Source organism: Moschus berezovskii, chromosome 1 (genome assembly GCF_049115385.1).
Source record: "Moschus berezovskii isolate FMDL1 chromosome 1, NW_MosBer_1.0, whole genome shotgun sequence".
In the NCBI taxonomy this organism is placed as follows: Eukaryota; Metazoa; Chordata; class Mammalia; order Artiodactyla; family Moschidae; genus Moschus; species Moschus berezovskii.
The window spans coordinates 55945206-55971140 of NC_142460.1; the positions used below are offsets into that span (position 1 = coordinate 55945206).

Here is a 25935-nt window from a genome sequence, read left to right on the forward strand (position 1 = left end):
GTAGTGGAATTGTTAAAGGCTTTCAGGTTATAAAATAGCCTTAGCCTATTCCCTTTTTGTGATGATCCTGAAATTTTTTTAAACCTCAGCAACTAAGTACATTATAATTTGTGAAGAAAGGTAGAGGATGTAGATAGAACTTTGTAGAAAGAGAATGAATTGTCTTGAAGCAGTGGATTTGAATTTGCTGTATCTGGAAAATTTATGCAGGTTTTGTAACTGACCATTAGAAATTATAAGTAACAATAAATAAGAAATTTAAATTCAGAAAAGGATTCCAAGTTGTAAATGGTAGATTTATAGAAGACTAAAATTGGTATAATATATCTGATCTTATTCACTCTGCAAACACTTATTCAAAGGTCTTTATATGCCAACTCCTATGCTAACCACAGAAGATACTAACCACATGAGATACTGTCCCTGTGATTTAGGAGTCTCAAAGAACGAGTAGGAGATATGTAGGAATTTACCAGCTAGGTAAAGTGCTGTGCCGAGTTAAGGCCTGCTTGTGGAACTATAAGCAAAGGTTACACAGCACGGAAGGAACTCAGAGGACAGGAGGCTGGCAGAGCCGTGTTCCTCCCCATCGTCTGTAGTTCACCGTGCACAGGCAATGTGGCACATACACACTGTTAAAAACAGACTAGTTTATCTCTTTCTGTTCAAACGAGCAGATCGTTCCAAATCACTAGAGGCATTAGTTATGTTTGAGTCATCAGTAAAAGTTTCAAAGCTTGAATACTTTTCAGATAACTTTCAGTACGTTCATTATTCTGATACCTTACTGATTTGGAAAGTTTGTAATTGCCTTCTTCATATGGATTACATTTCTCTGCTTATTTTGATAAATAATATTACTTAATGAGCAAAATAAGTAATATTATTTAGTTCAGCTTTATGAGTTTCCATAAGCCGTCCTTTTTTTTAAAAAAAATCTAGATTTGTAATAAACTTTAATCACCATAAGTTTATGAAGCATTTATATTTTAATCACCATAAGGTTATATCATTTTGTATTATGGTTAGTAAGGCTCGTAAACTTGAAAATTAAATAAATTGAAGCTAAAATGCTATCTTTTCCAGATTATTCTCAAGTAAAAAAAAAAAGGAATTTATATATTAAAAAAGAGTAAACAAGGCTACCCATTGAAGAAAATTGCATGTTTAGAATACTATGTTTGTTTATTCAGCTTTTGTTTCAGAGTTGTATTTTAAAAAGATAAACTAGTAAGTGCTCGATTTTTTAGAAGGTATTCAGTGGTAATATTTTTCTTTTACAGGTTGAAGAAGAAGGCCTACAAATTTGTGTTGAAATATGTGGTTGTGCTCTACAACTAGATCTTCATGATGATCCCAAAACTAAATGTCTAATTTATAAAACAATTGCACACTTTTTACCAAATGATTTGGAGATTCTCAGGATTTGTGCACTCTCGATATTTTTTCTTGAACGCTCCTTGGAAGCTTATCATATTGTTGAAGAGCTTTACAAACGTCCAGATGAAGAATACAATGAAGGCACAAGTAGTGTTCAAAATCGTGTTCGTTTTGAATTACTTCCAATTTTGAAAAAGGGATTGTTTTTTGATCCTGAATTCTGGAACTTCATAATGATTAAGAAAAACTGTGTAGCATTACTGAGTGATAAATCAGCAGTTAGATTTCTAAATGAAAGTGCACTGGAAAATTCTACAGGTAATGTAAAAAAGGCATTGGATCAGCACGGTTTAGAGGAAGGGCTTGACTCTCTTACAGATCAGAGCACTGGAGAGCTTGATCCTGATGATACATCTGGAGTGCAACCAAAAGGCCCTATTAACGCAAAGAAAAACCTTACAGCTCTTAATGCTTCCAGAGTAGATCACAATGTCCCAAGGCATCGGTGTATGTTATGTAACAAGGAATTTCTAGGTGGTCACATTGTAAGGCATGCCCAGGCTCATCAGAAAAAGGGCAGTTTTTCATGTGTGATATGTGGCAGGAAATTTAGAAACAGAGGACTTATGCAGAAGCATTTAAAGAATCACGTTAAGAAAATACAGAGACAACAAATTGCTGCAGCTCAGCAAGAGGATCAAGAAAATCCTGCTTTGGAAGAAATGAATTGTTCTGATACTTTCATTTCATTTGAAAATGGGAATTCTGATAATAAGGATTTGGAAGTAGAGACTATTACTGGTTCCAGTGATGGAAACAAAGATGTCATCCCTGCACATGTGGGTGCATTCACTGAAATTCCTGTAAATGTATCAGAAGATGGTATTGAAAACATTACTGAAAATGGCAGCCCTGATACTTCTTTAAATAATGTCTCAGAGCCATTACCTATCAGTGTGGATGACTATGAGGAGGAAGAAGATGAGGAAGGTGATTATGAAGAAGATGACTATGACCTGAATCAAGAAAGTTCAGTACTTCATAAAATCAATGGAGCTGTGTGCCATCCAAAAGACATATATGCAACAGATCAAGAAGGAAATTTTAAGTGCCCTGCTCTTGGCTGTGTCAGGATATTTAAAAGAATTGGATTTCTGAATAAGCATGCAAGGACTGTACATCCAACTGATTTAAATGTGCGGCAAACAGTAATGAAGTGGAGCAAAGGAAAATGCAAATTTTGTCAAAGGCAATTTGAAGATTCTCAACATTTTATAGATCACCTTAATAGACACAGCTATCCAAATGTGTATTTTTGTTTGCATTTTAATTGCAATGAATCATTTAAGCTGCCATTCCAACTTGCTCAGCACACAAAAAGTCACAGGATATTTCAAGCTCAGTGTAGTTTTCCAGAATGCCATGAGCTTTTTGAAGATCTTCCTCTGCTATATGAACATGAAGCTCAGCACTATTTAAGTAAAACACCAGAATCATCTGCACAACCAAGTGAAGCAATTCTTTGGGATGTTCTTACAGACTCAAAATCTAATCATCAGGAAAAAGACTCATCTGGTAATGAGAGACAGACTACTAGTCTGCCAGTTTCTACTAGCAAATCAAGGAAAGATATTACAGAACCAAAGACATGTATAGAAAATATGGAAAAGAAAACAGACCATTTAATTCAGAATGGAAATGAACATTCTGATGACACTGTTTCTGATACAAGCTTGACAGACCAAAAGATGCCTGACATAGAGCCAAATTCTGAAAATAATTGTAGTATTAATGATTTAGTCAATGGACACAGTGGAATAGAGCAAACACCTTTAGTTTCATCAGATCCTGCTTTGAAAATTGATACAAATAGAATCAGGACAGAAAATGGTTCCATTTTACCCAGTGTTGTACCACAAGAACACAGTATCCTGCCAGTATCTCAGGCACCTTCCAAACCAAATCCGACGAGCGAACACACTTCATATGGCTTAATTTTAACAAAGCCATATGTCAGACCATTGCCTCCCAGTTACCTTGACGAACGGTACCTTAGTATGCCAAAACGCAGAAAATTTCTGACTGATAGGGTAGATGCCTGTTCTGATCAAGATAACGTTTGTAAAAAATCAGTGAAAAGATTAAGATGTGGCAAATGCCTGACCACCTACTGTAATGCAGAAGCACTTGAGGCTCACCTTGCACAAAAGAAATGTCAGACCCTCTTTGGATTTGATTCAGATGATGAAAGTAAGTCTGCTGTCTTCTCAGTAGGTATATCTGTAGAAGTAGAAAATGCCATAAATCGTCATAAGGTTAAAAAAATTAACATTTGTATAACACAGATAATAAAGCACTACTTCAACATTATTTCCTGTAATCCATACAACCACCATAAGGTTCTGTTCCGGTTTTATAGATCAAGCAACTGACATTCACAAGTAATTTGCATAGGCATAGGCCTATGAACTTGTGGAAGCCAGAACTTAAACACAATTTTTTCATACTTTTGGATCATACATTTTAACTGTCTGAGGCTTTTCTTCATTCCATGTTTTTATGTAATAAGAAATCTGAAGACTAATTCTGATGAAAGTGTTTTTCATCTGCATGCCAGAATATAAACCAAGTGAAGCTGAGCCTCTATTACAAAAATAAAAATTTTAAAAATAAATAAATAAATAATTGAAAAACAAACTGAGCTAAAGAAAAACATTCTCTTCTACTAATATTCTTTGAATGAGTAAGGGTATAATAAACAGGAAATCTAACGTAGAATACTAGATGGACATCTATAAAATATGAATTAACAGACGTGTTCTGTTTTACAGGTGCCTGATAAAAATGTTTCAGAAAGATCTGTCGATCAAGCAGTAGTGTGCAAAAAGCACTACAAGAAAATGCATCATCAGTTTGCTATTTCCCTGATGGCCTTAATTTTAGAGCGATCTTGGATTACTAAAGATAAAGACAAAGCACATTTTCTAGAATGAACCCACAGAGGAGATGTGCTGGTTTAGACTCCAAAAGGGTTGTTACAAAACTCCCAAAGTACCAGTTATCCAGAAAAACCACATTTTTTTTTTTTTTAAAGAAGTTGATGATGATCAATAGCAGCATGTTCAGTTTCGCTTATGTGAGAAACATGTTCAGGCAACTAGTCAAAAAGAATAACCAGCTATGGCCTTACAGAAAGGGAAAAACTAACCCATTATAGATATATATATATATAAAAGAAGGAGTGGTTTACAATAAACAATTTAAAGTATTCTACAAATAGGATTCTTGTCATGCGTAATCAGATTTTGTCCTTTTGGGTCAAACATGCTTTAAGGAATTTGGTTTATTATTATTTAGAAATTGATAGAATAAAACTTATCACCAACCTAGCCATAAAAGATTGTAACTTGTTTCCAGAGGATTGATTAGGTCAGAGTTCAATGAATGACATGCCAGCATTGAAAATTAACAGGAGACAAAACAATAGTGCTTTGCTAATGAGCTCTTGACAGAACCTTCCACTTTCCATTTTTATAATACCAATGAGCTGTAAAGCAGCAGCCTCAGTAGAAAACATACTGTCAGTAACTCTGGGGAGAGATGGGAGGAATATAAGACCATTAAAGGCTGTCTTAGATGTCTTAGTTGAAAGAAAACACTGAATTGCAAATTTTTCAATGTGAATAATGGTATAAGCACACTGGGATATTTCTATTTGTATATAGAGTAGTGTTAGGACATTGCTTGATGATTCATAGTAAGGTCCTTTAGACATTAATGTGAGTTATCTAAGTACAGTCCTATGAAAACTGGCTGTAAAAAAAAAATATGCAGCCAAGAAACAGGTCAAGAATTCATTGGTTTTATTCAATTAGGAGAGTTTATTCTAAAATAAGCCATATTACTCATGCTTTCTTATTTATTTCTGATAAATTTGGCCTGAATAGTGATTTTTATATATAAAAGGAAATATTTACACAAAAACTTGCACAGCAAGAACACAGTAAGATATATTGATGCATTTATTTTCTTTGAAGACCAGTAATTTTCCTAAGGAAGATTTTAACTTAATAGCCAATAAATTGTTTAAAAAGTTTTTAAAAATACCCTCTCAGATGTGTTCCACTTGTATAGTCTTTAAAAGAAGAAGCTTAAAGTCTTCCTTTTCCTAATAGGGTATCAATCTATAGCAGGGGTAAAATGAACAAAAGTTGCAAAGGTAGATTCTTTAAAAACAGAGGTATTAACGTATAAATATGTCAACCAAATATTCCAGTTATTCCAACTGGTATATTCTTATTCAAAGTATATAATCTCATCAGATGCTACATTATAAATTTTTGGATATTAAAGCTTCTTGAATGAAGCTACTAAGGAAGTTAGACTTTTCTTCGTGGGCAGCATCCAGACTTTATTAAATTAGCATTTCCAGGTCATGATAAATCAGATATCTAAAATAATGTCCCAATTTTATTAGTTTATTTATCATAGGCATTTACTACTATGCAATTGATAGTCATCAGTCCATTTCAATCAAATCAGGTTTTTGTTTTGTTATGTAGCCTATATTAGGCTATGGATTTTACATTTAAATAACATTAGATAAACAACTTGATCAGATTTTTATGTCTTTTAAGGTCAACTAAAGACAACAACATTTTCCATGCTTCCTGATACTAAAATATAATACTTGAGTTCTATTTCAGTTCAGTCATGTAATAAAAAAGCCTGTTTGGAAACTAGTTCATATGGGCAATGAAGTTATTTTGAAATATTTCTGCTTTGTATGTTTTCCAGAAGTTTAAAATCACAGCTTAACATTTTATCACATTTTTAACTTTTTATTTTTTATAAGTTGTAACTATTGACGTAAATCCATGTCTGCAAATTGTTTTCATTCATTCTGTAGTTCATACCAAAATGTTTTAAACATATTCCACTTGTTATTTTTTTGTCTTTAATTTGAGGTTTTATTTCTGCTTTTGTTTTGCTAAGGGAAAACTTTCTGAAAGACTGAGATCAAATTGGTTTATACATCAAGGGATTGTTTTATAAAGTTCTGTTGGATCACACTGTTCTAATTCTAACCTCTTATCAAATAATTCTTGCTATTGAAAGAATATGTGCATTTTCTTATGTATGCCTTATAAATCTTACATCATTTTGCTTTTACGAGGTGCATAAACTTCCAACAGTTCTAAGGTGGGATTCAGAAGACAAGGAAGCTTTCTTCTTATTCCTCAAAATCTTCTCTTTTTCTTCTCTACTCCTTCTATTTTAAGGATGTGTTTTTCTTACATGGACCAGGTTTCAATCCTTCATTGTCAAATAAAAATTTCCATTGAAACATTAAATACTAGCTTTCTGCTATGTTTCAGTAAGGTCAAAAGAATAGCAAATCTGAAATTTTGCTGCTTAGATATTATCGAGAAGATAGAAAAGGAGACCCTTCGTGGACAAGGACACTGGTACTTTGGGCTTTAGCCATATTTTTTTTTTTTTCTTTTAAACCACCAATTATATAATGAAAAGATAACTTATAACAACAAACTTGTGATTCTCTTCAAATCACACTTGCGAGTACAGCCGTACTCCTTTCATATTTGGTTCAAACTGTAGTATGGGTGGGAAAACCTAAAAAGAATGGTAGTGTTTATTTTTAATTTATTTGGTACTGTAAAACACCTTTTCAGAATGACTAAATGCTGCACATGCATTTTGGAATTGTTAATATGTGAAAGGTATTACAGATTCAGCAAGAAAGGAAATTTGTGCTTCCTTGTTGAACATTAAATTATTTTACTTTGCATTTTATAAGAGTACAAATTAAAACTGAGCCATTGAACTGCAATAAATCAACAATAGTGTCTCATTTCAAGAAATTTTTTGTACTGTACATAGATTTGTTCAATAAAACATTGTCCTTGTTGGTAATGAAGTGTTCAGTTTTATGTAGCATATTACTTCAAAAGGAATTAGGCTTAAGGTAAATGTTAAATAAGAAATTTATATTATGTTTCATAAGAGAAGGAGGTATTTCAGTTAATATTACCATATTCAGATTATCGAGTAATTTTAAAATACATGGAAAACATAAAACTCGAAAAGTGTACACAAAAATAGATATTTTTAGACATTGTTTAAACTAATGTCCATATTCAGGAATTACAAGTTGATAGAACACTGTTTACTAAAGTTATTTCAGGTAAGTAGTTTCAGTATGAAATAGTAGAAACTTAGTACATGGAAGACAAATGTCAGAACTCTCCAGGACAGTGGATGGACTGATCTACATTGGTAATTCTTCAGAGATGAAGAGCCTCTGGTGGAACTTAAAGACTGTGAAGTCAGTTTGAAATAAGATGTACATTATGATAATTGCTTCCTACAGAAGCACCTCAATGGGAACATGTTTAAGCCAGTTAGTAATCTGTACCTAAAAGTGAGGTCCTTGGTCATGAGGGCTTTTACTCTTTTGGCTCACTAACAAAGGTAAATCTCCAATACTTTTTGCTATAATTTGCAACTTGGAAAAGTGAGGGCTGAAGTAGAAAGAGAAGCTCTTTGATGCGATGATAGCACTGCACATGAAAGAATAGATATTCTGTTAATTACGGTGATTTGCAAATATTACAAATGTTATGCTTTGAAAAATACTATGAGAAAGTTATTAAAGCATTCCAGAGCTGAGATCTAGGATTCACCATCTATGATTCATGGTCATATGATCTTAGACGATTAAATAAATGCATTGAGGTATTTAGATATAAAGTTACTGGGGTTATCTTGACTTTCAATTTTTTCTTTTCTGAAATTTGAGGAATGCTGGGAAACAATCGAATATTATATACACTTCCAAGACAAAGGAGTTAGATTGCTTTCATAGCATAAAATTCATACTGATTTCAAGAGTCAACCGATAATGAGGCCAGAAATTTGGGCTGTATATCCACCCATACCCGAAATGGAGGCAATCCAGTATTCGAATAAAAACTAAAAATGGGAGAGAGATCCATGCCTTATTTATGGGTACTACAAATGGAGAAAAAAACTGTGTACCAGCTTACTTTATGTGTGTTACCTCTACTTGTTAAAACAACCCAAAGATGGTTAACAGCAGTGCTTTTTAGACAAGAAGGCTCAGGAAGGTTAAATAACCTGACTAGTCACATAGCTAATAATGCAGAGGTGGGACTGAAAAATCTGATGTTTCCTCCCAAATCATGTAGTTTCCATTCTGTCATGCAGTTTTCCCTACAATCGTGGGGCACAAGTGGATCTGATAATATCCAAGTGGAGAGGGTTAGACTTGCCTGAGGATCAGTGATTTCAGAGACAAAGGATGAAGTCTGGTACAGACATGGCTGGTTGATGTTTCATTCTCTTCTTCTAGCAGTGATTCTTAAAAGTGTGGTCCCCAGAACAGCAGAATTATCACATGAGAACTTACTAGAAATGCTAAATTTGGGGGACTTCTCTGGCAGTGCAGTGGTTAGTACTTGCCACTTTCATAGGATTCCGTAAGTCACAAGGATGTGGTTGTGCCCCTGCCCCCAAGAAAACAGAAATGCTAAATTTTTGATCAACTGAGGGACCAATCTGTCTTTAAGTCATCTAGGTGGTTTTGATACACACTAATGTTTGAAAACCACCGATCTAAATCAACAAGGTTCTTCATATTTCCCTAGCAGGTAGACTATTAAATGTATAGAACCTTCTTAGAAACCCAATTTCCAGGGCATTTACGGAAGTCACCCTTAATAGGTTTTAAACAACTACTGTTGAATGAATGAATATTTTTACCAGATCTTATACCCCAAATCTGCTAATCTAGAAAACTTTTTGTCCCATGAAGTATTCAGTGAAACTACCAGAATGTAGTTTAATGAAAAGAGCTCAAAGATGTGAGATCAAATGTATTCAAATTCTAGCATAATACCTTTAAGGGAACTAAGCCCATCCCACAGAGTTCAGACTTCCTTGTCTGTTAAAAGGGGAGAGCAAACCTTGAAAGTTTAAGTGCCTGAAGGGCCTAGTGCTGAGCCCTTCCTGTTACAATTTTATTGACTTTACTTTCTTTTCATGTTATGGCTCCTGTACTGTCCTTGTTCTAGTCAAAAACAGCCATGCTGTTCCATGAATTTTTCACTGCTGCTCCCTCTACCTGTACTTTTTCTGCTTCACTAATTCTTTGCTTAATCTTCTTGAGCATCATTACACTCTCCAGAAAGCAGATGTCTCTTGATAATTCTGGATTTCTCTATTGAAACCTCTCTTTCCCAGTCTTCCTCCTCTCAGTAAACAGCAACTCCAGTTGCCCAAACCAAAACTTTCCAGTCATCCCTGACTTGTCATGTTTTCCACTCTCACCTGGACTATTGTATTAATCTTCTAGTTGAGTTCCCTGCCTTTATCCTTGCCTTTCTGGCAGTCTGTTCTAGACAACAGCAGCCAAAATGATCCAGTCTGATTAAAATCCTCCAATGGCTTTACACTTCATTCATTTATTCAACAAACATTTATTGCATACTGACTATGTGCCAGCCTCTGTTAATAGACAATAAAAAATTAAAAAAATATGAAAATCCCTGAATCCCAGAACACATTCTACTGGGGGGGGGGGGAGGTGCAAAAGTATAAATGGTATAGAGAAAAGTAGGTAGAGAAGTATAAGTAAGCATGGTTTTTAAACAGGATGATAAGAGATGATGATAGCATTTCTGATAACTGCTGAGCAGGGGAAATAATGAAGTAAGGGAAAGACAGCCATTTGGGCATCTGAGGGAAGGAAAAATGTGCCAGGTAAGAGCAAAGGCTCTGAGGCAAGTACCTGCATGGTAAGTTTACGACACAAAAAGCAACAAAACCACTGTTATTAGTCTGAAGAGACTGAGAATAGGAAATGCAGACTGAGGTAAAAGATAAAAGCCAAAGTCTTTACAATGGGCTGTAAGAATCTAGACTGCACTATTTGATACAGTTCAGTTCAGTTCAGTCGCTCAGTTGTGTCCAACTCTCCGCGACCCCATGAATCACAGCACGCCAGGCCTCCCTGTTCATCACCAACTCCCGGAGTTCACTCAAACTCATGTCCATCGAGTCGGTGATGCCATCCAGTCATCTCATTCTCTGTCGTCCCCGTCTCCTCCCACCCCCAATCCCTCCTAGCATCAGACTCTTTTCCAGTGAGTCAACTTGTCGCATGAGGTGGCCAAAGTATTGGAGTTTCAGCTTTAGCATCAGTCCTTCCAACGAACACCCAGGATTGATCTCCTCTAGAATGGACTGGTTGGATCTCCTTGCAGTCCAAGGGACTCTCAAGAGTCTTCTCCAGCACCACAGTTCAAAAGCATCAATTCTTCGGTGATCAGCTTTCTTCACAGTCCAACTTCACAGTCCATCCATACATGACCACGGGAAAAACCATAGCCTTGACTAGACGGACCTTGGTTGGCAAAATAATGTCTCTACTTTTTAATATGCTATCTAGGTTGGTCATAACTTTCCTTCCAAGGAGTAAGCGTCTTTTAATTTCCTGGCTGCAATCGGCATCTGCAGTGATTTTAAGAGCTCAATGGCTATGTGTGGCTGGCTGACAGTTACTCTTATTAGCACAGATGCAAAATTATTTCATCTTAGAAAGCACTTTTGGACAAGTAGTTCGGTATCAGTGGTTCTCAACTGAGGGAATTTTGCACAGCCCTCCCCCCAAAGAAATATTTGAGGAAGGAGGTATTTTGGCAACCCAACTAGGGGAGAAGATGCTACTGGCATCCATTGGGTAGAGGTCAGGGATACAGTTGGGCATCCTATAATGCACAGGACAGACCCACAAAAAAGAATTATCCTGCCCAAAACGTTAATAATGCCTCTGTTGAGAAACCCTGCTCTAGATCAATCTTGACTACAGCTCTAACCTCACTTCTTACCGCTTTCTCTTTGCACAAGCTGCTCCAGCCTCCTGGCCGCCTTCCTATATGCCAAGCATTCTGTTCTTTCCTCAGAACCTCTATTGCTTCTTTTTCCTAGAACACCTGTCTGTGGTTCAGTCTCTTACTTTTTTCAGATCGTCCTTCAGTGTCACTTAGAGAATCCTTTCTTCACAGCTTGTATAAAATAGCAACATCCTCTCCTCCATCCCTCTGACTTCGTGCCATAGAATTTCCTGGCATTATTACATTTCTGTCTCCTAGCGCCAAGCTAGCCACATGCAAGCGCCTAAGCAGTGGCCACTGGACTGGAAAAGGTCAGTTTCATTCCAATCCCAAAGAATGCTCAAACTACCGCACAATTGCATTCATCTCACAAGCTGATAAAGTAATGCTTAAAATTCTCCAAGTCATGCTTCAGCAATATGTGAACCGTCAACTCCCAGATGTTCAAGCTGGTTTTAGAAAAAGCAGAGGAACCAGAAATCAAATTGCCAACATCTGCTGGATCATCGAAAAAGAAAGAGTTCTAGAAAAACATCTATTGCTAGTTTATTGACTATGCCAAAGCATTTAACTGTGTGGATCACAATAAACTGGAAAATTCTGAAAGAGAAGGATCTCCATCCTAAAGGAGATCAGTCCTGGGTATTCATTGGAAGGACTGATGTTGAAGCTGAAACTCCAATACTTTGGCCACCTGATGCGAAGAGCTAACTCATTGGAAAAGACCCTGATGCTGGGAAAGATTGAGGGCAGGAGGAAAAGGGGACGACAGAGGATAAGATGGTTGGATGGCGTCATCCACTGGATGGACAGGGGTTTGGGTGGACTCCGGGAGTTGGTGATGGACAGGGAGGCCTGGCGTGCTGCGGTTCATGGGGTTGCAAAGAGCCGGACACGACTGAGAGACTGAACTGAACTGAACTGAACAGACCTGTAATTGTTCCCAGGATAAAGAACAGTGCCTGGCAAGTGAAAGTGAGCGAGTAGTGCTCAGTAAATACGTTAAACACACACACACACACACACAGTTTGGGCATGTCTTTCATGTGGCTCCGCACCAGTATTGTGAGCACTTATCTCTTTATTTGCAGCACTCCCAAAAGCTTCTCGGAGAAGGGTATGTGTCATTTCTCATGGTAGGCGATCAACGCTTAATAAAAAATGAGTAGTTGGTATCTGATAAGTAAAACGTACCCTAAATGACATCCACTGGCAAGTCAATTTAACTATGCTTTGAATGCCTTATCTTTAAGACTATATTCACAGTACATTTTGACTGATATTTAGCTGTGATATTTACATAAATTTGTTTATCTGGATATCCAAGTGTGCACATTTCAGCTACTAACTGGCACTAATCTAATTAACGTTAATAAATCTAAACGATGGCTAAAACAACGGAAGGGGACAGAAGCCAGTGACAGTGCATTTAAGCCTGAAGTTTCCCTCTCCTAAATGTTGACACTAACAGTGATAACAAGAGCTAATACTGGGCTCTTTCTAGGCGCCAGTGTTCTTCAACCTCCTCCCCCGCCCCAACAGCCCCATCAGGTACTATCTCTACTCTATCCATTTCGAGACAGAAAACTGGGAGACCAAAGAGCTTGCTCAAGGTCACAGTTAATAAATGACGGAATAAAATCCTGGCAATCTGGTTTTCAGAGTCCCCAACATTAAACCATTCGCGATACTGCCTCGACTAAAGCCAAGCCGGCGAGGATCAGAAGAGAAGCAACAGCGGACCCCAGCTTGTTGGCGAGTTAAGCTGAAAGGGGCAGGAGTGGCATAGGGTAGGTGATTTTCTTCCTAAACTTTTCCAAGTACAATGTTAAACAACATCAGATTGTTTCAACACACAACTATGTAACTTAAGAATATCAAACTACAGGTGTTCCACCCAACTCTGAAGTAGCCACAGATAACTTTCGAGCGCTGCCGAGGGGCCGGGCCCGCGGGCAGGGAGGAGACGCCTCCATTGGCCGGCCCCGCTGCATCACGGGAGCTCGCCTTGCGCGGGGGCCGCCGCCGCCCGCTTTCCACGCACCTGTACTGCGCAGGCCTCCCAGGCGCTCTTTTGGAGGCGGGACTCCTGCGGAATTGAGGGTTTCGTTTTATCTTGTGAAATGCCGGCGTTCCGGTGTAAACGCGGAGCTTCCCTAAAGTGAGATACGAGAGACCTCTCAGTTCCCAGCAGCCCGGAACCACCGATCGGAGCACCGAGTTTCCGGAGTGCCCTCATTTACTACCACTTCCGCCCACGGGTCTGGAATACCCGAGGCTCTTTGGCGGCGAACGGCCGGAAAAGCACTTCCGGTGTATGTTGCCAAGGCGCTGGCCCAGTGGGCCTAAGGAAGCGATATTGTTGGCGGCGTCCTCTCCCCCCATTCTGGGGGTCGAGATGACGGGGCTCAGCTACACGGAGATGGAGGGCTGTCGTAACCTGCTCAACCTATTGGACAACGACGAGATCATGGCCCTATGCGACACTATCACCAACCGTCTGGTGCAGCCTGAGGACCGCCAAGGTAAGGGTAGACCCCACCCCCGCAACCCCCAAAGGGTGGCCATCTCTCCTCAGGCCTCACTCGGCCCCCAGCTTGCCGGGGCGTGTGAGCGGAGGCCGTGGTAGGTCTCGCTCACGGCCGGTCCGCGACTGCACTTGGGCGGAACCCCCGGCAATCGTGGCCAATATAGCTGTTGTGTTGCCTCGTAGCCACGGCTCACCCCCGCCTCGCCAAGCACTGGGGGAAATGGTGGGCTGAAAATGGCGCTGCTTTCCAAGTTTTAATCCTTTAAATGTTATGGGCAAATGCTGCTTGTTTCGTTTCAAAAACTCAAGGTACGTGAGCAGTGATTTAAAAAAAAAAATATTCCGGGAAGTCGGGTGTTCTCCTTTTCCAGTTTCGATCAGGGGAGGCGTGTCAGCTGCTGCTTATTTTCTTGAGCTTGGGGAAGATATCATAAACACTATCAGTCTGCTGCTTTGTGAGCTTAAAACAACTGCTGTGATAAAAGAGCAGCAGATAGTTTGAATCCATCTCTTTTCGGATCAAATTTTTTCAGAGATGATTCTGTGTACTAGGACTACATTACTTTCAGAGGCAAATAAACATTTCGGTAGAGTAGATTTCGTGGGTTACAAATATTGTTTGCTTGTATTGAGTAGCTTAAGCATTAAGCATTTATCATTTTGTATATTACCTGACTAGTTTTAAATTTGATGAAGTTTACTTTAAAATGGGAAAATTTCTGACTTCTATATTAGCTTAAGTATCAGAGTCTACCTCTTAAAACTGGCTTTGTCTTTTAAGTCCTGTTACGTTTTCACCGTTTAAGATCATTCATTTGAAAGTGAAGCATGAACACCAAATGAATTTCTAAGACGTTAGACTGAAAATAATTTTAGAATTAATGTAGTTCTTTGGCATTTACACATTTTACATGGTAATCACCTTCTAACACTGTTGATGAATAGATTAAAATATAATTGATGGTGGATCTAAAAGCAAACAAGAAATGAAACTAACCCTTACAAAAATGTTAGGTGATGTGAAGAATCATTTCTGGAGTGGTGGGAAGATAGGGAGAGCATAAGAAAAGATAGTCAGCATCTTTAGAAAGCAATGAAATAAAATCCCAAAATATATGGTCTATTTTATATGTACCAAATTTCCAAAAACTAAACATATAAACTTCAAATATTGTTTTATCTTGTGAAGTAAGTCTTTGACAACTACTGGGGAGTGTAAATTGGAACTACTACTTTGGAAAACAAGTTTGATATTATCTCCTAAAATGGAAGATTGCTTACCTGAGTGTTTCAAACTTAAATGTGCCCATGAATCTCTTGGCGATTTTGTTAAAATGGATTCTGATTCAGTAGTTTTGGAGCGGGCCCAGAAATCCTACCTTTGTAACAGGCTCCAGGTTGATGATCATTCTCCTTGCCCTTCTGGGCTGGGAGACATTTTTGTACTGGGTAGTTTGATTTCTTGTTTGCTTTTAGACCCACTATCAATTATATTCAGCATTTTAATCTATTACAGTTTTAGTCACATTCACCAATAGTGTGGGAATGTTCAAAGCAATAGTATTTGTACTTGGATACACATAATAAATCTATAAAACAAAAGTAAATACCTTGTGGTATAGTCTATAATTATTTTAGGTACAGTACTGAAAATAAGTTGACTACAGCTGTGTTTATCCACATAGCTTAATCTCAGAAACAATAAAAAGAACTGAACTGAATGATGAACTAGGTTTATAGACCATTCAGAGAAATACCAAACTATATTCTGTAGGGATACATGGTTGTGTTGTACTACTGTAAAGAAAATTGAGGGAATTCCCTGGTTGTCCAGTGGTTAGGACTCTGCTTCTGCAGCTAGAGATCTCGGTTTAGTCCCTGGAATTCCTGGTCGAGGAACAAAGATCCCACAAGCCCCCGAGGGGCAGCCAAAAAGAATGAAAGTCGAGAAAATGATAAATAGTGGTTAGGAGAGTATCTACGTGTAAGGTAAAAGAGAGGGAATAGCAGTAGGTAAAGGTAAAATGAGGACCTCAAAGACACTAGTTATTCCTATGTCTTAAGCTATGTCTTATGTATATAGGAGTTCATTTTACTGCCATTTTGTATACTTCTTACAGGCTCCCCTGATAGCTCAGTTGATAAAGAAGCCATCTGCAGTGCAGGAGATCTGGTTCAGTTTCTGGGTTGGGAAGATCCCCTGGAGAAGGGATAGGCTACCCAGTCCAGTATTCTTGGACTTCCCTTGTGGCTTACCTGGTAAAGAGTCCACCTGTAATACCGGAGACCTGGGTTCCATCCCTGGGTCAGGAAGATCCTGTGGAGAAGGGAAAGGCTACCCACTCCAGTATTCTGACCTGGAGAATTCCATGGACTGTATAATCCATTGGATCACAAAAAGTTGGACACGACTGAGCGACTTTCACTACTTTCATACCTCACACATATAATGTTTAGTCTCTTTAACAGAAATTCTTTAAAATTAAAAAGAGAGACGGTCTTGGCTCTGCCACTTATTACAAGTATGATTATTGATGCCTCATGTATCCCTGACTTTCATTATTTGTAGAGTAAGGAGATTGAACTGAAAAGAATTGTAATTTTGTCTATTTTTAGGGATTGTAAATGAATGTAGGTCTATTGACCTTATTAGAAAGAAATTTTTTTTCTCTTACTCAATTTTTTTCTTAAAATACAACCATTCCTTAAAATGCTTAAATTCATAATCTCTTATGAGAAGTAAAAGGAAGGAGGAATTTTAGGTAGGGAAATTTATAAAGAAATTTTTTTAAAACCCCAAACCTGACAACCCACTTCCTGGTTTTTAAAAATGATAACCATCTCATACAAAAGCAATAATGCCATGAGAATAGTTTATAAAATATCATTTGATAGTATTTCTGCTAACTCTGGACAAATTTACAAGTGACTCATGATTTTATGCTAATCTTTAAAATTTTCTTTTAGATGCCATTCGTGCAATATTAGTCTACAGTCAAAGTGTAGAAGAACTTTTGAGGCGAAGAAAAGTCCACCGAGAAATCATATTTAAGTACTTGGCAACACAGGGTATTATTATACCTCCGGCTACTGAAAAACACAATCTTATTCAGCATGCAAAGGATTACTGGAAAAAGCAGTTACAACCAAAATTGAAGGAAACACCAGAGCCAGTTCAGACAGAGGACATTAGACTCTTTGAACAGGTAAAACAGATTTCATAGTGATATCCTAAATCGTAGTTCTGTGTAAGAATCTTTAGATAATCATAGATCTGGGGTGACATGGTTAATTAATTTTTTATAATTTTAGCTTTATATCTTTTGCATCCTAAAGGAAGAGCAGTAAAGCATCTAAGACAAAGTATTTAAACAAACATTTTTTTATTGAAGGATAATTGCTTTACAGATTTTTGTTGTTTTCTGTCAGACTTCAAGATGAATCAGCCATAGGTACACATATATCCTCTACCTTTTGAACCTTTTTTTTTTAATATTTAGTAATGTATATGTGATATTCTGTTGATTAGTGAGGGAAAAATGTTTTGCAGCCCTTTATCAAATGGAGATTTGATTTTTAAAGACAGTAGATAGACTGCATGCGTGCATGCTAAGTCACGTCAGTCGTGATCCTATGACTGTAGCCCATCAGGCTCCTCTGTTCAAAGGATTCTCCAGGCAAGAATAGTGGAGTGGGTTGCCATGCCCCTCTCCAAGATAGACTGCAGGGTCAATTTAATTTTAATTTAGCCTCTGGTTCTCTAATTCCCCCCCCTTCTTTAAAAGAACACTGCTGTAAGCCCTTTCTTATTTTGACGACTTTGTTTGGCATTAAATTTCTAAAATGAAAGAAATTTTTATTATCTATAAAAAAGTCCCTGTTTTAGTAACTTCCTCCAGCTGACATTGGCTGTTCGTATTTTTACTGTGCATTTTAAATACTGTGTGAATATTTAAATACCTGTATTAAGCCTTTAAATACCCCCATTATTTAAACACTCCACTGTTCTTGCCTTCAAATAGCCTTTAGATAACTTGAAGTTTTTAAACTACACACTCAAATTAAGTGAGATGTTTGTCTTCACATTAGGAAAGGATCTTCTAGGGCTTCCTTAATGTACTAAAAAGAGTGTTAACTTTGAAATCATATAGATGTGACTTCAAATTAGGGGGCCTTGTTTTCTTTATAAAATAGGCATAACAATAAATCTGTGTCATAAGACTTGTGAAGATAGAAGGAAATAGCACTTAAGTGCCAAGCACAGTGCCCAGTACATTTAGTAGTAGCATGTGCCCAGTAAATATAAGATCTTAAATATCTAGGTGAAATACTATGCTTTGGAATACATGTTGAATACAATCATAGTCTATCAGGTGTATTTTTACAATATTTCCTTTGGAAAACATATTTCCTGTGTGTGAAATTAATCCCAATCATAGAAAATAATCTATTTCAATCAAATTTAGAAGTGTCTTTTAAAGACCTGGTTTTATTATAAACTTTGCTACATATGAAATATACCACAGTAAGGTGTATTCATTTAAAGCAGTTTGAAAGTTTTGACAGGTAGCATACCTGTGATTCACTGCCACAATCAAGAGAAAATGCTTATGTAAATCATTATTATTGACTTAATTTATGACGATATTTTAAGAGACTTGTTTGAACCTTAATTTCTTAGAAGTGTCAGAAGTATAAACAGAATTTCTTAAATGACCTCCCCTTTTTTGTGAAAGAATGTACTATCATTGAGTTCATAGGTGGTTTATTTCCTTTCTGCTATAACTAGTATATTAAAACTTGACTCTGAAATAGCCTAGATAGAAAATAGATATGAGAATTAACCTTGGTTTTATTAATCAGCAGGAGAAAGAAGAAAAAAAGGCCGAAAAGGTTGATTTTCGTCGATTAGGTGAAGAATTCTGTCAGTGGTTCTTTGAACTTCTGAATTCTCAGAATCCTCTTCTGGGACCACCTCAAGATGAATGGGGGCCACAGCACTTCTGGCATGATGTCAAGCTTAGGTTTTATTACAACACATCTGAACAAAATGTGATAGATTACCATGGAGCAGAAATTGTGAGCCTTCGTCTGCTGTCACTAGTGAAAGAGGAATATCTTTTTCTCAGTCCCAACCTAGATTCCCATGGACTAAAATGTGCTGCTTCTCCCCATGGTCTCGTTATGGTTGGAGTTGCTGGGACTGTCCACCGAGGAAACACTTGCTTGGGCATTTTTGAACAAATTTTTGGACTCATCCGCTGCCCTTTTGTGGAGAATACTTGGAAGATCAAATTTATCAACCTGAGAATTATAGGAGAGAGTTCCCTTGCTCCTGGAACATTAATGAAACCAGCTATTACATTTGAACCAAGTGACCTAGAAGCCTTTTATAATGTAAACACTTTATGTGGTCCAGTGAAGTATAACGCCATGTAAGGCAGGCACTGGACAGTGGGATTGGAGACCAAGATTCATCGAGTGGAAGTTAGGCACTGTTGAACAAAAGAGAACTAACTTTACCTAGCCCTTGAAGCACTGAGTACAATGTCAATCTGAAAAATCTTCTATACAGACATTCATCCAAATACTACATCAGTAATGTCTAAGTGATTTCATATTGGGGGGTTGACATATTTTAGTTGAAATGTCTTTCTTGACTACAAGTTAACATATTATGTGAACACTTGCTTCTTTTCTACTTGAGTTGCAGCAGATATTCTGAAAATTTCATGCAATTCGTCAAATAAATCCCACTTCAGATGTTGTAACTAACAGTGTGCCTTAGAAACCAGTTAATATTTTCATTTAGTGGGTATTCTGCTGCTCTCTGTACTTTTCATGTGGGGAAAAATTTAATAGTGTTCAAGGCTTCCCCTTTTTGTCTAAATCTAAGTAATTTTACAAATGCATCTTGTGACAGTAGTGCTTTAAAAGGAAGTACATATTTTAGAGATGTTTAAAGTCAGGGGTTAGTCTAGAAACTTGAATGACATTCTCATACAAAAAGTACAGAAATTTAGCTGGTGGAGAAAAATTTAATTTGCTTTTTAAAATATTTAACGAACATTTTTCAGTTATCTATTGTCCAAGCTAAATATCTTATAATATGCAACGTTTTGGGAAGTATTTTGGATAATAAGTGCTGTTCTTAAAACAGACTTTTTCTTGAAGCTTTCAGCTAACAGTTTTATAGAGCATTTATTATACTGTTGAAATTTTTTAAAAGGTATACCCTGTTTCTAATTTAAATAAATTTTTTTTCTTGAATGATCTTAGGTGACCAATACCCCAAATTAAACATATATTGAGATATATTCCCACATCATAAATTAAATTAGGATTTTTTCACTTCTAATTTGTTTTACTGGATTTGAGTTACAAGATTAGATTGCCAGATTACACAGTTGCTTGCAAGTGTAAATTCCTCATCTCCCAGTAGCTGCTTGCTGAATCTGAATTTATTTAATAATTTTAATTTACAGAAATGTCATTTGGAAAAAATTCAGCTGGGAAATGTCGTGATGAGGTACTTGGACGTATTAATTTTTTAACTTTAACTCAGCTCATGATCATCTAGGGTGACTTACAAAATTTTGGAAACAGGAGGAAAAGACTGATCTTTGTAATTTTTTTTTAGTGCCGTGCCTCTTACGAAGAGTACAGATTGATACATCCCCAAATAAGAACTTAATAAAGGAGGGAAATCCCTTTAGTCTGCTGTAAAAATAGTGCTTTGTTTAGGTTTTTTCTTCTTTAAGTTTGAAGTACCATTTAACATGTAATTGATAGATATCCTTAGTAAAGGATAAAATTTAAATTATTCATGTTTTTGTTCTATTACTGTCAAATACTGTAGAAATAATATCGAAGGGAGATGCTCAGGATGGGCAGAAATTACCTGTAGGTATGTTCAGTATTGAATTTTTGAATGTGTAATGTTCAAGTTATGCTGCAATCTGCATGTCCTTTCAGTCACCCTTTAAAAATGTGAAATCTTTCTCTTTTTTTTTAATTTAATTTAATTTTTTTTTAATTAGAGGCTAATTATTTTACAATATTATATTGATTGGTTTTGCCATACATTGACATGAATCCGCCCCAGGTGTACATGAGTTCCCCTTCTGAAATCTTTCTGATATACTAAATGAGAATTCCCCTGGAGAAGGAAATGGCAACTCCAGTATTCTTGCCTGGAGCATCCCATGGACAGAGGAGCTTGGTGGGCTACTGTTCATGGAGTCACAAAGAATTGGACACAACTCAGTGACTAAGGACAATTGAGAATTAGGGCTGTATTTTATTTCCTTTGAATCCCCACAGCTGGCTACACAGTGGGACCTAATGTCCAAGTGAATGGGTGAACAAATAAGTAAAAGACTCTTAACCTACTGTAGAAAAGACTGTTTTTGCATCTAGATTTTGTCTTTGGTTCTAGTCATTAGTGGTGGTCTTGGGGTTATATAATCTGTTGGAATTTAATATGTGGATGCACAAACTTTTAGGTCCCAAATTAGGAAAAATTTTAACTTTCCATTAAAATTTACTGACTTAAAGGTAAGAGTAGGATATACTGGAGGGCCCTAGGATGCCTTGGAGAAGGAAATGGCAACCCACTCCAGTATTCTTGCCTGGAGAAGCCCATGGGCAGAGGAGCCTGGTGAGCTGCAGTCCATGGGGTCGTGAGAGTTGGACATGACTTAGTGACTAAACCACCATCACCACCAAGATGCCTAGAAACAGTTTTGGGGAAGTGTGTATTTCTGTTCAGAGAAAGATCTAGAGGAATTGAAATTTGATCATGACGCGTAAAGCTTGGCCAGGCCTTTGAGAACATCCAAAAGCGCACTTAATTCATAGTAATTCAGTGGTCAAACCAGGGGATACCTGGTCTATTTACTGGAGGCTGATTTTCTGTAGCTGACAGTGACACATCAGTATCCTTTTTTGTTAAAATGAAAACGTATTCGTTGTATTTAGATGTTTTACTAGTATCTAGAATACCAAAAAACATATTTCATGTGTCTTACTAGAATATCAAATAATAGAAAAAAGCCCTCTCTAGTTCTATTAAAAATCCACTTGAAAATGGCAAACACAGGAAAACATTCTTGGGCTATCAGAAAGGCAACATTTTTATGCCAAAGGAAGGCTAGTTAGTTAAGCCCAGTTAGACTGTAATAGCACTCCAGAAAAGGATTTAAAGAACAGTGGTATAACTAAAAAAGATAATAAGAAACATTACATTTTAACAAAATGGCTCTTATGGCTTAAAAAGTCATACAAATGAGTGAAAACCATTTTTCAGCATCTATTTTCACAAATTTAGATGCCCCTTTTTAAATTTAGGTTGTGCGGGACCTTTTGAAAAAAGGGAGCTATGTTTCCTGTAGAAAATATGTTTGCGTATGTTGTTGTTCAGTCACTAATTCATGTCCAGCTCTTTGCAACCCTGTGGACTGTTCCAAACACATTCCTCTGCCCTCCGCTATCTCCTGGAGTTTGTTCAAATTCATGTTCATGGAATTGGTGATACTATCTAACTATCTCATCCTCTGCATATAGTATTATAATTTTTGCATAGTTCAGTGAATTCATAGACTTCCCTAAAGCACATCTGTGAGTCCTGTAGGGATCCTTATATTCGATACCCACATCCTGCCATAATAATTTATTTCCTGCCTACTTAAATTATTTTAGAAGATTTTGTGCTCTTACCAAAGTCCTTAAACTAAAAGACTAAATCTTATAAGAATAATCTCTAGGCAGTCTGTTAGTTTATGATAGTGAACTTGTGAGTTTTCTTTTTCAGTAGGTGTTAGATGTTATGACAAAACCTACTAAAATAGTATCAAGTGAAACAAAAATATTAATGCAGAATTCACTTTGACAGGTTTAATGGCCATGCTTTGGGGAAAGTGATAAAATGTGTATCTAGCCAGTTTGAATGCCCATAGGAAAACAAGACTTTCTACATCTGGGTTTATATGCATGTATTTATTGAACATCTGCAATCTGTAAGTCAGTGAATCAAGCATAAGAGAAAACAATACATCAATAGATTGATTTACCTAAACTTATTTTGAATTCAGATCTCTGGTTTTAGATGTCTTAAGGTGAGAACTGCATTAGGCCCTTTGCTAGAGTTGGAAGGAAAATATTTCTGCATTGTCTAAGAATGCACTAAGTCCTTTCAGCTTTATTTTTCCTAGTTTGGACCTTTCCTATAGTCTTTCAGTAAAGTGTTGAGTGATATTTACTGTGAGTTATAATGTGCCCCACAATATTAAACCAGAAACTCCAGAATTCCTTGTGTGTAGTCATGAAATGTTACTGGAATCCCTGGCCTAATCTCATTTACCTTTTCAGTGAGTCATTTAGTGAGGGTTCTTTGGTTGGCAGTTTTCATCTTAAGTTTTAAAATAACTTAAATCTCTAGTATGAAATGAGTAATATTTGAGTTAATAAGTTTAAGGATTGAAGGACCCTCTTGCTGTTCACTGCCAGCTGTGTTACTTATCTGATGGGATGTTTTCTGAACAAAGCATCATAACTACTTAAAGCCTTTTTGCTTGAAGCATTTCATAAACTTGAATTAATCTTTTCTATTTCTGATCTTTTACTATACTAATTGTTCTCAAGTTGTTAAAGGTTTTTGTCTCCCTAAATAGTTCCTGGAATTGATGAGTCTTCCTTATTTCACAATCATTCCTACCTGTGCCTTGCACAATATAAATAATAGCTAAAGTGGGATATTTATTATATGGCAGTTACTTTTCTGTGCATATTGTGTGTTTTAATTCATTTAATCCTGTGGACAGCTATCACTTATTGGAAAATAAGGTTGAGTAATTTCCCGAGCTTTCAGAGCTGATGGTAGAGCCTAGGGTTAAACCCAAATTTTAGAGTTTGAGAGCCAGTGTGTGCTAACTACTATACATAGTGCCTTGTCTACAGTAGGTTGTGGGTTTTGTGTTTGGGGCTGCTCTGCGAGGCATGTGGGATCTTATTAATAGTTCCTGACCAGGGATTGAACCTCTGCTCATTGCAGTGGTAGCATGGGGTCTTAACCACTGGATCACCAGCGAAGTCCCTAAAGTAGTTTTTGGTGACTCTTTTTTGACTAACTATCATTTGCTGTCACATTTCCAAAGCAAACATGCCTTTGAATTGTTCACCTGGATTAGGCGGGAGTGTTAATGCATACTGTTTCCTTTTGTAATTATATTATACCTCTTAAGTTGCCTGTTTAGTGGTATAAAACCACTTGGAAGAAAGGTAAGAGAATGTCAGTGTATGATAGTGTTACTTACGAAAAAGGATAAATTGGATAGTTGGGGAATTAAAAATAAATAAAAATTTTTAAATATAAGAATTTAGATTTCTTGAACTCCCTGAGTCACAAGCTCTAGTTCTCTTTCCTTCCTGTTTGTGACACCGTTGTGTTTCCTTAGAGGCAGCCTTTGTTTCATGCGTGAAGTTTCCTGCCACATCTGGATGTGGCGTATCTATAGTACTGTTTTCTGTTTCAGCTGCTGAAATTAGACCCTTTTTACCTAACCCTTGACTTATGTAATAATTCCTTATTTCTTTGCTTTAATATTTCTTGAATATTTATGACATTAAAATTTCCTTAAAGTACTACAGCCTTCATCGTCTCTTCCACATTCATAAATTTCACTGGTGTTGCGTTACCTACAAAATAAAATCCGGATATCACAGTCTTCTTTGTATCACTGTCTAGCTTTGATTCCATTCATTTTCACACACTGTTTCTTCCAGCGGACATCTATAGCTGTGTATTCTTTGTATTTATCTTGTGCTTATTTAGCTCTTTGCTTTTACTGGCAAGTATCCAAAGTTGTAGAATTTAATTTTTTTTTGTTGCAGACAGCCTTATTGTAGAAAGAAAAGAACTCTGATAGAAATGGAGTTTAAAAACTGAAAATTGTAGGTCAAACTTTATTTTCTCTTGAGTTTTGTGTATCTTGTCTTATCACGAATAATCTTTCCCAGGTTTTTGAATGGCTGCTTTTTCATCTTTGAGGATTTGGCTTAAATGTTTTCTCAAAAGTGGACCCTCTTTATAATATTGGTATTTATCAGGGCACTTTGTTTCAGTTTTAGCACTTTAAATATTATTGTTAGTTGAATTTTCCATACTAAGATTTTAAGCTGAAAGCAGGGATTGTTTTACTTTTCCATTGTATTGCCTTTGCTTTGCACACACGGTATTCAATAATTTTTATTAAAGATATAAGTAAGGGAACAAATGCTAGTTTTTATTCAGAGCCTTATATGTTCCTAGTCCTTTGTATATCTGCTAAAAGATATTGCCTAACACGTATATTAGATACTCAGTAAATATTTAATGAATAAAGCCAAAGTTATTTTCCTGAATAATATATGAATTCAAATTAACAACACTGTTTGGTCGACAGAAAGTCTTGGTTTTGTAAAGATGAAGAAACAGGCCCAAAGGGTAAATAATGTGCTAAAGTTCACATAGTTTTGTTGTAGAGACTTTTTTTTTCCCTCTGGCTTTTAATTTTTTTGGTTTATTTTCTTTTTTAAATTACGAAGCCTATTTTTTTCTTGCACTTTACGTCCAGTCTGACTACTGCTACTTCCTTATTTTGAAGGAATTTAAACTCAATTGCTTCACATGTAAAAGTGAACCAGATGATTTCTAAAGTCTGCTACAATTTTTTCTTAAAGTTACACATGATTTTGTGATTGTATACCTTCTCAGCGACTTAGAAATATTTTAAGTGAATTTGCAGTTAATTGTTAAGGAAATTATTATTTTGCTTCTTCATAAATCATGCTCATTGAAAAATACTTTGCATTCTTTGTTTTTTCCAAATATTTTTAAGGATGTGTGTGCAGTGTGTACTTCTGTTTATAGAGGAAATATACATAAAAAGATTACAGATCATGAATAGAAAAGGGAAAAAAGTTACGAAGCCTTTAAAATACAACTTTCTCATCACTATAAATGCTTACATGTGAAAAAGCGGTGTTCTATACAATATTTTGCTTTGTTGCATATGGTTAAAATCCAAATCCATGTCTTAGTCAAGAAAAGTA

General features: G+C 36.5%; 2 protein-coding genes across 6 annotated transcripts in view; both read left to right on the forward strand.

Moving 5' to 3' along the window:
- Positions 1–4353, forward strand: part of ZNF654 (zinc finger protein 654) — an 89599-nt gene extending 85246 nt beyond the window's left edge. For 3 of the 4 annotated variants that reach the window (XM_055427028.2, XM_088836214.1, XM_088836216.1), the window contains one exon: positions 1284–4353. In XM_055427028.2, the coding sequence (XP_055283003.1) occupies positions 1284–3812 (2529 nt within the window). In that variant the 3' untranslated portion in view covers positions 3813–4353. The remainder of the gene's footprint in view (positions 1–1283) is intronic. The other variant, XM_055427795.2, reaches the window with a different exon arrangement.
- Positions 4354–13487: 9134 nt separating this feature from the next.
- Positions 13488–20574, forward strand: C1H3orf38 (chromosome 1 C3orf38 homolog). Of its 2 annotated transcripts, none has more exons than XM_055429488.2 (3): positions 13488–13840; positions 16813–17051; positions 18709–20574. In XM_055429488.2, the coding sequence occupies exons 1-3, from the start codon at positions 13633–13635 to the stop codon at positions 19282–19284; spliced, it is 1023 nt and encodes a 340-aa protein (XP_055285463.1). In that variant the 5' UTR covers positions 13488–13632; the 3' UTR covers positions 19285–20574. The 2 variants fall into 2 exon arrangements, with proteins under 2 accessions (XP_055285463.1, XP_055286262.1); XM_055430287.2 differs by having other exon boundaries at positions 18712–20574.
- The last annotated feature ends 5361 nt before the right edge of the window (positions 20575–25935 follow it).